Genomic DNA, 14,242 nt, shown 5'->3' with positions numbered 1-14,242 from the left:
CTCAGTAGTTGTGGCGCACGGGCTTTGTTGCTTGGCGGCATGTGGGATCTTCGCGGACCAGGGCTCGAACCCGTGTCTTCTGCACTGGCAGGCAGATTCTTAACCACTGCACCACCAGCGAAGTCCAGAAAGGTAACTTTAGAGGAATTCAATTATTCTGGTTCCATGGGTAGAGACTATCTCTAACAGGAGGTCTATACATGTTAGCCTTTTATCATAAATATTCAACTGATTTGATTACTTCCCTCTTGTTCTGATTCTGTACTCACCAACCACTTTTTCAATAGGTTTCTCCTATTGGACTATTATCAGAGGAACAAATGTGCTGTGTTAATTTTGAGCATTCCAGTCTGGGTAATAGTAATATGTCATTGTAAACTATTGGCTTGGCATCCTCAGCCTGGTAAACTTAGTGTGTGTCTACCACTAAGAGATGGATCCATCTAGGTGAGTGATAAAATCAAATTTCTGTGTCTGCAAGGCTGAAGGGTAGATCTGGGCTCTAACAAACTTACCAAGGAAATGAATGCCATCCCTTTGCACCATTTGGGAAACAGACAGCTTAATCCACACAGGATACCTGGATGTAACCACACAATTTAGGAGTGTGTATTTTAATAGCTAAAGACCAGTGGGGTGTGTGTGTGTGTGTGTGTGTGTGTGTGTGTTTGTGTTTGTACTGAGGACTCCTTTTATGGGGGAAGTTGAAGGGGACAAACCTGAAAACCTTTCTTCTACTTGTTTTGTACGTCCTATTGTGGTTAAGACCTTTAAAATGCTTTGCTGAGTGACCTAAGGAAATTATTAAGTCCAAAAGCTTGGTTTGCTTACCTTGTAGATTCTACTTTCCAGTCACCTTTTACTTTATTCATGTTTTTCTAATTAAAAAATTTTTAATTTTATTTTATACGGTGAGATATGTAAATGGAAAGTATGAAAAACATATAAATTGTTTAAAGCAAAAGTATCAAGTGAACATTGGTGCAACCACCACAAAGGTCAAGAGTAGAACACTGCCTGTGACTTTCTGTTTGAATAATAATAATAAAAAAAAGAGTGGAACACTGCCAACAAACACCCAGATGTCCATCATGTGCCCTGATCATATTGGCTCCTCCCTGAGCTAACCACTAGCTTGACTGTTCTTTTTTGTATAATGGCTCATAATATGGCAAATTGGCCATCCTACTGGAAACAGTGAAAAATGCTGGTAAAATAGTGAAGAGTCAATAAGAAGACAAGGAAAAATCAGACCAAAATCTAGGTGAAGGCAGGATCCAGAGAGTAAATAGAGCAATGATGTTACTTTTACCCTAGGGCACATGTCTTACTTGAGAACTTAAACATGTTTTTTTTTGTCTTTCTCTTATATGGCATTTTTTTTTTCATATCCAGTTTTATTCTTTTATTGTTTTCAGGGCTCCTTGAAAATATATAATTTTTATTTTATTTATTTATGTATTAAAGTACAGTTGAGTTTACAATGTCATGTTAGTTTCAGGTATACAGCACAGTGATTCAGTTATATATATATATATATATATATACTTTTTCATATTCTTTTCCCTTATTGGTTATTACAAAATATTGAGTATAGTTCCCTGTGCTATGCAGTAGGTCCTTGTTGGTTATCTATTTTATGTATAGTAGTGTGTATGTGTTAATTCTAACCTCATAATTTATCCCTCCTCTCCTTTCCTCTTTGGTAACCATAAGTTTGTTTCTATGTCTGTGGGTCTATTTCTGTCTTGTACACAAGTTCATTTGTATCTTTTCTTTTCCTGTTTTAGATTCCACATATAAATGATACCATATAATATTTGTCTTTCTCTGTCTGGCTTACTTCACTTAATATGATAATCTCTAGATAAACCCATGCACTTATGGTCAATTAATCTATGACAAAAGAGGCAAGAATATACAATGGAGAAAAGACAGTCTCTTCAACAAGTAGTACTGGGAATACTAGACAGTTACATGTAAAAGAATGATATTAGGGCTTCCCTGGTGGCACAGTGGTTGAGAGTCCGCCTGCCGATGCAGGGGACACGTGTTCGTGCCCTGGTCCGGGAAAATCCCACATGCCGCGGAGCGGCTGGGCCTGTGAGCCATGGCCGCTGAGCCTGCGCGTCCGGAGCCTGTGCTCCACAACGGGAGAGGCCACAACAGGGAGAGGCCCGCGAAACCGCAAAAAAAAAAAAAAGAATGATATTAGAACATTTTCTAACACCATATACAAAAATAAACAAAATGGATTAAAGACCTAAATATAAGATGGAATACTATAAAACTCCTAGAGGAAAACATAGGCAGAACACTTTTTGACATAAATCACAGAAATATTTTTTTGGATACGTCTCCTAGAGTAATGGAAATAAAACTAAAAATAAACAAATGGAACCTAATTAAACTTAAAAGTTTCTGCACAACAAAGGAAAGCATAAACAAAATGAAAAGACAACCTACAGAATGGGAGAAAATATTTTCAAACAATGCGACTGACAGATTAATTTCCAAAATATACAAACAGCTCAATATCAAAAAAACAACCCATCAAAAAATGGGCAGAGGGCTTCCCTGGTGGTGCAGTGGTTGGGAGTCCGCCTGCCGATGCAGGGGACGCGGGTTCGTGCCCTGGTCCGGGAAGATCCTACATGCCGCGGAGTGGCTGGGCCCATGAACCATGGCCACTGAGCCTGCGCGTCCGGAGCCTGCGCGTCCGGAGCCTGTGCTCCGCAACGGGAGACGCCGCAACAGTGAGAGGCCCGCATACACCAAAAAATAAATAAAATAAAATAAAATAAAATAAAATAGGCAGAAGATCTAAATAGACATTTCTCCGAAGAAGACATACAGGTGGCCAACATGCACACGAAAAAAATGCTTAACATTGCTAATTATTTGAGAAATGCAAATCAAAACTACAATGAGGTATCACCTCAAACCCATTAGAATGGCCATCATCAAAAAGTCTACAAGTATTAAATACTGGAGAGGGTATGAAGAAAAAGGAACCCTCCTACACTGTTGGTGGGAATGTAAATTGGTACAGCCACTATGGAGAATAGTATGGAGTTTCCTTAAAAAACTAAAAACAGAGTTACCATATGATCCTGCAATCCCACTCATGGGCATATATCCGGAGAAAACTATACTTTGAAAAGATACATGCACCCCAATATTCATTGCAGCACTATTTACAATGACCAAGACATGGAAACAACCTAAGTGTCCATCAACAGAAGAATGGCTAAGGAAGATGTGGTGCATATACACAGTGGAATATTAGCCGTAAAAAAAAATGAAATAATGCCATCTGCAGCAACATGGATGGACCTAGAGAGCTTAAACTTGTTTTTTCTAGGCCTAGGGGGCAAGTAGGACAGAAGGCTAAGCCCAGGGCCTGGTCAAATGGGGAATTCTAAAGCCGGGACCTCAGTGTAAGGGTGAATTGCTAGTAAACACACCCCCACCTAACAAATTGAAAGAAAGTTGTCTTGGAAGGGGTGATTGTGGGGAGCTGTAGAGGGGTACTGGACCCATAAGCCAGCCCTCTCAGGGATATGTAGCCTAAATATACATCTCTTGGTGGTTTAAAAAAAAAAAAAAATCCCAAACAGTGCTAGTTTAAAGTTATCTCTACTGGCAGAAGCAAAACTAAATTCTCTCAGGAGGAATGAACCTTTATCTTAGCTTTCAAAATTCCCACAAATAATTTTCCAAGGAGAATGCAGCTCATAGTAAAAAATAACTAAGCATACAAAGAATGAGACTGAGTAAAACCATCCAACAACTGAAAGGGATCTGATAATTCCCATGATCTATTACAAGAAATAAAAGTAAAATAGTTTTTTTTTCCATTATTGACATATTGCACTTAAATAGTAAGAAATTTCAAGAGTATAACTGTGTTTAAAGTCTTTCTTTTTCCTCACCTTAGTTACCTTCCTTGGAGGCAACCATTTTCCACAGTTTTAGGGGTTCTTATTTTAACTTAAAAAAATGTACTATAAAATGGCCATGTTGGTTTTAAAAAGGGTTAAACACCATTTTGTTCTCAGGATATATTAATAGCCTCATTTTATAATTAGGAGTATGAAACAAACTATTAAGGCTACAAAAAATTATAGTGGTAGGTTAGGAACAAAACCTTCTAGGGAAATTTTATGCCATGCTGGCCAGTCTCAAGAGCCTAACTCAAGACCTGTTATCTTAAATTCCTTTCTAAAATCCCTCTTTTCCTCTTCTCCCCTTTAAACTTCGAAATTGTAAAGTACTACAGATAGCTTAGGTCTTAGTATCCTTGTTTGTGATGTGGCATTTCTCAACTATTGTGCTGTTAGTCCCACTGTTGGCTATCTGCCCAGTCTTGAAGACATAATTTTCAGCAATATAACCCTCACACATGGCTGATTCATTATTATGTAGATTTGGTTTTACTATTGGTCTAACTATGTCCCTTGAATCATAGTGTAAAAAATTATCTCACTTTAGGTCAGGAGATGGGTTCTTGTCCAAGCTTTGTCAATAATTTGCTTTATGACCTTGGCAAGTCACTTAACCTTCGTTTTCTCTCCTGGGTTAACAATTATCAGGATAGAATCATAGAACATTAAAACTGGCAGGGACCTCAGAGTTTACAGGATATAATCCTTTTATTTCTTGGAGAGTTGCGTGATTTACCCAAGAGCTTTCTAGAACAAGCACCCAGTCTTCAGCACCTCAAACCAGTGCTCTTTACATCAGGCTTGTTTTCAGTGTTGTTCTAAGAAACAAACAAAAAAAACAAAAAGTGAAAACACTGAACAAGTATAAGACCATTTACGAAAAGCTAGATAACGGTGTTAACCATTAGCCTTACTGTAGTCTGAAAGCTTACTTGAATAAATGTACCCCCTCTAACTAAAAGACGATTTAAAATTTGGAAGTTCTTCAGGTATGTAAGGAAAAGTCAGAAAAATAAATTAATGGAGAAAAAAAATTAATGGTTGGCTTGCAGAACACTCTTGAAGGGAAAACAAAACTCCCACAAGAGTACTTATATTCTCTTATAAATTCTTTCTGGTCTTTTCTTAGTTACTGCAAGATGAACTTGGGTAAGAGGAGACTGCCTGTTTTTACACATTCCTGAAGGAATGGTATGCATTAAGGGTTACTTGAAATCGAATTATTTGCCTCGCCTATAGTACATATTACATCAGTTCTCTGATTTAGCGCCACTGCTTCTCTGGCCACTACCCAAAACAAGGGGCTGAAACCTGCGGAACCCACAGTCACCGCAAAAACTCCAAGTCCCATAATGCTCGAAGGGCAGTCTCTACCGCCTCTTCGCAAGAGCAGCGTTTTCGGTACTGGGAGTTGTAGTCATTCAGGGGCTTCATTCAGGGAAGTTGGGGAAGGACGCGCCTCCGGAGAACTACATTTCCCAGGAGGCTGTGCGCGTCCATCTCCGCCCCCGCCGGCGTCAGGCTCCACCTCTCCCGCTCCTCCCTCACTGGGCTGCACCGCTCACGCCTTCCTGTTAGTCCGAGCAGGGAGAAGTTCACTCAGATCAGCTGATCCTAACTGACAACAGGAGAGGAGGAAGCCCGGGAGGCAGCGAAGGAGGAGGGGGGGTGGAGATGGAGAGGAGGCTGGATCCACCGGTGCCCTGAGGAACAGCCCCCGTCTCCACCGGCGCCCCGGGGTCCCCCGACGCCGCCTCGCCGCAGCAGAGCTGCTTCGTGGTGGGGCTCCCGGGACGCCGCGGTCGGGGAGGGAAGGGCACGGCCCTGCGCCGGACGAGCGCTAGCCCTGGAGCTCCCTCCTTCCCCAGGAGGAAGGGGGGGGCGGGTGCGGCGGGGGTGGAGGTGGGGGTGGGGTGGTATAAACAATGGATTCGGCTCTGGCCTCTGCCAGCGTGGGGGGGATTTGGGGGGACCTTCTTTGTTCTTAGACCTTGCTCCTGCCCCTCGGGTTGTGGTGGTGTTGTCCGGAAGGAAGGAAGGGTGAGGAATCCCCGGCTGGAGAGAGGCGTCGAGGTGGGAGGCCGAGTGGGCAGATTGTTTGCTTGGGTCTGGTGGGCGGAGAGGTATCTTTTTGAAGGTTGGTTTTAATTTTTTTCTCAATTGTGACAAATTTTGATTTTTATTAACGTTGTGGGAGCTGGTTGGGCACTTCTGTGATTAGGGTGTAAATAAGGTCTCCTAGTCACTCCTTTCGCCTTCCTTGTTTATCTAAAAATATGATGGATAGATTGATTACTGTATGGGAGGAGTGAATACCCGAAAGGAGGGCTTTACATTTCCTTGGAGCGTTAGTTTGGGTGTCGAGGCGAAGGGGAGTTAGGAATATGATTGTGACAAAAAGCCCTTTCTTGCCCCAGTTATCTATCTATCTTTCTTTCTTTCTTTTTTAGTTATTTTAAAGTTGGGTTTTGAGTGACAAAGAGAAGAATTATTTGTTTTAACTCACTTCAGGCCTGGCTTTGCAGTGGGCCATAGTGGAGGAATTCTGTCTCCTGTTGCTCCCTTTTTTTGCAGTTAGACAAAAGGACAAAAGGAAGTACAATAATTGTTTTTAATTGTTTTTAAACATGGAATGGTGACTCTTGTTTCCAGGTTTAGAGTCGTTAATAGGCATCTGTTTAGAGTTGAAGCAATCCAGTCACAAGGTTAATTGGATCTGCGCAGGACTTTGATGGAGCTAAAGTTTATTATTATTGTTTCTTTAGCTTTTTACAAGCGTCTTTCTCCACCTCTTCCAATTGTGGGGTGCAGGTAGGGGTGCAGAGGGTTGTTCCTCCAAGGACTATTTGCTTAGTACTTTTGACTCTTAATTTAATAACTGAGGGAACAGAGAATTTCAGGCTGGGAAATAAAGCAACACAGTCTCTTAAATGCCTTGAGACTAGAGGTAATGCTTGTTTTCAGAAGAAGTGGGCTTAACCATGATTTTGAGGAGAAATTTCTAGGATCAGAATGAGCCAGTGTGATTTTTACAAGCGAGAGTGAGAGTTCTCTTGGGAGTTCTGGCCTATTTAATCACAATCTTTTTTTTATAAGGTGCATTTTTGTTTTTAGATGAGTGAAATCCTTTTCCTGCCTCTATTCTAGGTATCCTCTGAAATACTGACTTGAGCTGCATAATATTGAAAAGCTCCTGACCACTCTCTTTCATTACCAAAACCTTGTGTCTGAGGCCCCATGCATGCGCCCACCTCAGTGAACCCATCAGATCTCTCTCAGATAGCCATAACAGACCCTCTCAAGTTAATTTTAACCACATATTTGCCTGCACTTTATGGAGGATGAAACTATCAAACCAAGTCAACGTTGCTGCTGATTCAGGAGTCTTGGCAGCAGGAAATTAAATATCTGAACATTTGTAAATGTGTGAAGAATTCTAATAAGACATCGAATGTTTTTATAAAAACATTTTTTTAAGGGTGTTCAGAACCCTGTGGAGGCTGTGGTCAGTCTTCGGACTCAACTCCTTTGTCTTCACTTCTGGGGAAAGTCCAGGTACAGTTATATGGTAGGTGCTTTCCTTCCCGGTCTGAATATGAGTGCGCAGACTTCCCCAGCAGAGAAGGGCCTGAACCCTGGGCTGTTGTGCCAGGAGAGTTACACCTGCAGCGGGACTGACGAAGCCGTCTTCGAGTGTGACGAGTGCTGTAGCCTGCAGTGTCTGCGCTGCGAGGAGGAGCTCCATCGTCAGGAGCGCCTGAGAAACCATGAGCGGATCAGACTCAAAGCTGGCCACGTCCCTTACTGTGACCCCTGCAAGGGCCCCAGTGGGCATTCTCCAGGTATGAAGCAGAGGGCAGTTGTGAGGTGCCAGACCTGTAAAATCAACTTGTGCCTGGAGTGCCAGAAGAGGACTCATTCTGGGGGTAACAGAAGGAGGCACCCTGTTACTGTGTACCATGTGGCTAAGGTCCAGGAGTTGCTGGAGGAAGAAGGGATGGATGAGGACACCAAGAGGAAGAAGATGACTGAGAAGGTTGTGAGTTTCCTCCTAGTAGATGAGAATGAAGAAATTCAGGTAAGCGCTCAGTGGTAGTAGGGTTCATGTGGTGGCGGAACAGATCTGATGTTGGCAGCTGGCTCTCAGGGGAGGTCCAGGAGGAGCTTGCATTTTAATCAGTAAGAGGCAAGACCCCGGAAAGCTTACATCTGTATGGAATCAGATTTAGTTTCTTACCAGCTGCATGACCTTGGGCTGAATTACTTTACCTCTCTGAGCCTTAGTTTTCTCATTTATAAACTGGGGACAGTGCCTAGTTCATTGGGTTGCAGTGAGGATGAAATGACACGGTGTTTGTAAAGCCTGTTACCTAATAAACGCTCAGTGTGTGGTAGCTGTCATTTTTAGGATTATTATCAGGAAGAACTGATTTAGAACCGTTTTCTCAATGAGAGCACTTTGGCAAGTTGTGAATACATGTGAATGAGGAGGGACTGTGTGTGCAGGGAAAAAGACACTGACTTCTGGTGGATCCCATAGGAGTGCAAAGCTGTAAGTCGTCACCCTGCTAACTCCATTTAGAGACAGGTGTTTGAAAAGTGGCTTTTCGTAAGGGTAGTATCCTCTCCAGATGACCTCTTATTTTCATGTATTGGCTTCTGATCAATAGAAGCCAATAAGGGCATCTGGGATTACAGAAGGACTGGAGAATATTTGATTTGATTCTGAGCTGGGGAGAGGGTGGCGTCTGATAGGAGCAAGTTGGGGAGATGGAAGTGTGTGACAGGGGTGATTGGGAAAGGGGTAGTAGAACGTTTATACTTTCCAGTGAAGGTAGTACAATTATCATGTCTATACTTTCAAATGAAGACTGCTTCATTTCACATCCTGGCGTCACTCACTGGCTGTTATAACCAAGGGCAAGTTATTTAAACTCCATGCCTCAATTTCACTTCTACATCGCAGCGGTAGTTGAGAGGATTCAAAGAAATTAGGAATAGAAATGGAAAGGCCCTTATCACAGGGCCTGGCACGTGGAGTCCAGCACCACTTTGTTGTGTTTGTCAGTATCAGGGAGTGTTTGTGGTACATTCAGTACTTTTAGCTGTGATGACTCCTCAAGTCTCCAGATTGGAGGAGTACCTTTGTAAGTTACCGTTTGAAAACTTTATAATTACCCAGTGAGTATTTTTCATCTGTCTTTTTCTACCTTAGATAAGGTTATGGAAATGAATTACGTCATGATTTCTGTGTACATATGTTGTCAGCTAAATACTTTTTTTTTTTTTTTTTTTTTTTTGCGGTCCGCGGGCCTCTCACTGTTGTGTCCTCTCCTGTTGCGGAGCACAGGCTCCGGACGCGCAGGCTCAGCGGCCATGGCTCACAGGCCCAGCCGCTCCGCGGCATGTGGGATCTTCCCGGACCGGGGCACGAACCCGTGTCCCCTGCATCGGCAGGCGGACTCTCAACCACTGCGCCACCAGGGAAGCCCTGTCAGCTAAATACTTTGCTAACACAGGCTTTCTTGCTTGGTTGAGAGGAACTAATAGAGTTATGGAAGAGTGAGCCAGATCCCATTCTGCCTCCCTTGCTAGCAATAATGTCTCCTTGATGGATTCTGCTCTAATTGGGTGACAGTGTGCACTAAATGTTTTACAAATGGAACACTTGGATTTGGATGATTCCTGTTGGTTTTGCCACCAGTTCTCTTTAATGTCAACCTTTGGAAAGTCATACTTTGAATTGTTGTCGCTTTTGTAAAATGAGAGGAAGATTTGTGATGAACCAGTGGATATTGTGTCAGCACCAAAAAGAGTATTTTTTGAGGGGAGGAGGATGTATTTTCCTTTTTCTTTTTGTAGCACTGATACATATTTCTTAGCAGAGAATTAAGAAAATATAAGGAAGTGTACTGAAGCAGACAAATCCATCTTTTTTTCTTGTAGTGTGTAATGTGTATATAATTAGGCTGTTTTGTAAAGATTTCTCCCTTCATAAACATTGACCACTTCCCCGGAAATAAAAGTTTATTAATTGTAAAAAGCACTGGTTGGGACTAATAGATGGGACAAGAATTTTAGGTGGTGACTTGTTCTCATAGGGTCATGGTGGAAGGGTACTTGGAGAAAATATCTAGTTCACTTTTCTAATGTGAATGTCTAAAACAATTAGAGAGATGATTGTCTGATATAAATCTAGATGGTGAATTCAGCTAAATTGTAGACTCCTGGAGAGCAGGACCACGTCTTGTGCCCTGGATCACGTACAATGGTGGGCATGCTGTCAGCGCATAAATATTTGATGGGTGATGTCACATCTCAACCTCAGTTTTTTAGAAATGAATATCACACACATACTTAGTAAAAAAAAAAAAAAAAACTAAACTAAAATCATTTGAAAGGGCATACAATGACAAGTTTCCCTCCTCCTTCATACCCTTAGTCTCCTTCGTTAGAACAATCACTATTAACAGTTAACTGCATGCACTTCTAGAGTTTTTTCATGTATACTTACGAATATATGTATGTAGCCTTTTAATTTTTCAACAAAAAGGGAATCTGATATACTTGCTGTTCTGTCCTTGGCTGTTTTTCACTGAAGGATACATCTTGTAGAACTTTCCTTATCAGCACATTGAGGTCTACCTCATTATTTAAAGGCTGCCTAGTACTCTGTTGAATGGTTTTTCTCCAATTTTAGCCTATTAAGGGATATTTGAGTTATTACAACCAAGGATGTGTTGAATATCCTATAAATCTATTTAGAAATGGAATCTTTTTGTCAAATGATGTGTACATTTTAAATTTAGATTGATATTACCAAATTCCTGAACCTTATTTTCTTAGCTTCTGCAGTACTTCTCTGAGTCTACCCTGGGTTCTGGTCTTGGCTCATGATAGTTAAAATTTGAAGAGCTCTTACTGTGGCGCTTGGCACTGTTCTTAGCATTTGAGCTCATTGAGTCCTGCGGAGAACTCTGTGTATTAGTTTCTTACTGTTGCTGTAACAAATTACCACAAATTTAGTGGCTTAAAGTAACACAAGTTTATTCTCTCATTGGTTGGAGGTCAGAAGACCTAAAATGGATCTGATAGGGCTGTGTTGCTTCTGGAAGCTCTAGGGAAGAATGTGTTTCCTTATCTTTCTAGCTTCAAGAGGCCTCCCGTGTACTTTGGCTTGTGGCCCCATCATCCAGCTTCAAAGCTAGTAGTGTTAACATCTTCTGATCCCTTTCTGTCTTTTTTCTTCTGTTGTCACTTGCCTCTCTGTGGCCCTTCTGCCTCCCTCTCACAAGGGTCTTTGTGGTTACATTGGATCCACTTGGATAATCCAGCGTAATCTCCCCACCTCAAGGTCCTTAATTCAGTCACATCTGCAGAGCCTTTTTGCCCCATGAAGTGACGTCTTCACAGGTTCTGGGCATTAGGATGTGGACATCTTTGGGGGTGGGGTGGGGTGGGGGGCAATTTCAGCCTACCACACCCTATGAAGTAAGTTGTATGTCTTAGTTGGGCTGTTATGACAGAATAGCATAGATGAGGTGGCTTAGAAACAACAGAAGTCTATTTCTCACAGTTCTAGAGGCTGGGAAGTTCAAAATCATGGCACTGACAGATTGAGTATCTGATGAGGGCTTGGTTCATGACAGCTGTCTTCTCGCCGTGTCCTCACATTGCAGAAAGAAGCTCTCTGGGGTCTCTTTTATAAGGACACTAATCCTATTCATAAGGGTTCTACCCTCATGACGTAATCACCTCTCACAGGCCTTACCTCCTAATGCCATCACCTTGGGGGTTAGATTTCAGCATATGCATTTCAGGGAGATACAAGCATTTCGTATATAGCATTGTATTTTCTAGATGAGGACACTGAAGCACAGAGAGATGAAGTGACTTGCCAAGGTCAAGTTACGATTAGTGGCAGAGGATTTGTGATCTAAGATCCTTGCTCTATGATACTCCTGTTCTCTCTCACCAGGTCATTTAAACTTTCTAGTCAAACTTCATTCTGGTCAATAGCATCAACTCACCAGTTCCTCATGGCTGCTGTGAGAATCAAATGAAACATAGCTCTTTATAAATGCAAGACGTTACCATTGAAGAACTCCTTCCTCGTAGCAGTGAAGATTCCATCATTTAGGCCCCAACGTTGTTTTTCTTTTCATGTTTCTAGGCATTTGTGGGTTTTGATCATTTTCAGTTTAGTACATAGGGATTATTTTAGTAGCTTGTAGGCTGTTGCTCTTATGTGTGCTTCCCTCAAATTCTCCAGCCTAGAGTCTCCTAAAGATTTGTTGTTTGTGATTTGAGTATTATTTAGTTTCTTTTGGAAAACCTAAAAGGACAAAAAGCTTCCTTTAGGTGATGACAATTTTATCATTACCTTGTTGCCATTTGAATGTATAATAGAATGGCAAATTTGAGGAGAGATTGACTTTTGGTCTCAGAAGCAGGAACTCATTGGTGGCTTTTAAATGGACACATCTTGCCTACTAGCCAAAGACATTCATTCATTCATCACATTTACTAGGTATATGTTCTGGTGCCAGGCATTTTCTAGGCTCCAAGAGAGCAGAGTTCACACATGTCAAACACATAAAAAGGTGGTTCAGATGTATAATCAAGGAAGAGTGACTGGGAAGCCACTTTTGCCGGATAGTTAGGGAAGCTTTCATTGTAAAGGTGACTTTTAAGCAAAGACCTGATGGTTAATACTACCTGGGGAAATAGACCTCCAGACAGAGGGGAATGAGAACAGAAAGCAGGTGGGATGGCATGTGTGAGTAGAGAAAGAATGCCTATGTGGCTGGAGTGAGCTGGAGAGAGTGGTGAGGATAGAGGTGCAGAGGTAAGCGGGTGCCAGCTCCTGTGGGGCCTTGTAGGCCAGGGAAATAAGTGTGGATTTTAAATGTAATGGGAAGCACCAGACTGCTTTATGCTAGAAGGTTACAGGAGCTGGTGTGAAGACTAGATTGTAGTGACTGTGGGAGGGTAAGAGGGCAAGCAGGGAAACCACTTAGGAGGCTATTGAAGATGCTGAGGGGAGAGGTGGCTTCAATTTGGTACGATCAGTGACATGGTGACATGGAAAGACATTGATGAATTTGGGACAAAGTTTGGATGTAAAACGGAAATGCTGATATATTGGATGGAGGGGTGAGGGAATGAGAGAACTCAGTGGTGACTCCTAGGCATTTGTTTGTGCAAATAACACCTGCTTAATACCTCAGGTTTTATTGACTTAAATTGATAAAACTTTAAGAACTCAATTCACACAATAAAGAGAGTTAAAGTAATCTCATTTGGTATTGTCTAACAGAGTAGTTCTCAACCAGGAGAGATTTTGCCCCCGGCAAGGGGCATTGGGCAATGTTTGGAGACATCTCCGGGTTGTCACAGATGGGGGATGGGGATTATGTGCTACCGGCTAGTGGATAGAGGCCAGGATGCTGCTCAATATCTTAAAAGGCCTAGGGCAACCCCCACATGAAGAATTATTTGGTACAAAATGTCAAGAGTGCTGAGATTGAGAAAACTCATCTAAGAGATGAAGGTTTGATGTGATAGGAGATCTGGATTCCAGTGAAGTGGAAAACATTTAACCAATACACCACTTTTTCCTCCCTCTTTTGGTTCTGTTAGTTCCTCAGAAGTAATTTAACTGAAATCAGTATTCTCTTTCGGCATATTTTTTAACCTTTCTAGTGAAATGTTTAGACCTTCTGTGTTGTATTCATTGATTTTTCTAGACCTTAGTGGAACTGTACTTGGAAAACCAAATGACTCATGGACCCTTTATTTAGAGCCGCAATAAGTAAATGATGCACACTGACAAGTCATCTATAATCTCTTGAAGTTAGAGAGGACACCCTTAGCAAATAACTGAAAGGTTAGAAGAATAAAGTTCTAACAATTAGAGTTCTTAGTGGAGGTAGGGGGTAGTATTTTCCTATCGGTTGAGTCTTGTGAGGGATTCAGACATCTTGTCTTACCAGAATATTTCTAGTCACAGAGAAAAGGTGAAAAAAATCATATATATGTATATAATAAAATTATACGTCTCTATATAAGTTTAATAGATATATAAATATTTAAACCCCATACAAGTTTTTCTTTCACAACCACTTTTCTCCACTGTCTCTTTTCTACAAACCTCCTATAACTTCCCTCTTTCCAAGAGAATAGAGCAGCACACTGGCAAGCAATTGCCCCTGTTTCATCTTCTTGCGACTGACCCCTGATGGTAGCAGGAGCTTTTCATGCCAAAAGACTCCTGAAGTTAAATCCCTCCTGCT

The 14,242-nt window shown here is 41.7% G+C and overlaps 1 protein-coding gene across 2 annotated transcripts in view; it reads left to right on the top strand.

Moving 5' to 3' along the window:
* Positions 1–5,587: 5,587 nt before the first annotated feature.
* The window catches only part of ZFYVE1 (zinc finger FYVE-type containing 1), a 48,372-nt gene continuing 39,717 nt past the window's right edge, over positions 5,588–14,242 (top strand). Inside the window, exons 1-2 of one of the 2 annotated variants that reach the window (XM_007459695.1) lie at positions 5,588–5,726; positions 7,095–8,025. In XM_007459695.1, the coding sequence (XP_007459757.1) occupies positions 7,513–8,025 (513 nt within the window). In that variant the 5' untranslated portion in view covers positions 5,588–5,726; positions 7,095–7,512. Of the gene's footprint in view, positions 5,727–7,094; positions 8,026–14,242 lie in introns of those variants that run through there. The other variant, XM_007459696.1, reaches the window with a different exon arrangement.

The sequence above is a fragment of the Lipotes vexillifer genome, unplaced genomic scaffold, assembly GCF_000442215.2.
Source record: "Lipotes vexillifer unplaced genomic scaffold, Lipotes_vexillifer_v1.1 scaffold39, whole genome shotgun sequence".
NCBI classification, from domain to species: domain Eukaryota; kingdom Metazoa; phylum Chordata; class Mammalia; order Artiodactyla; family Lipotidae; genus Lipotes; species Lipotes vexillifer.
This window is presented reverse-complemented; position numbering and strand designations above follow the sequence as displayed.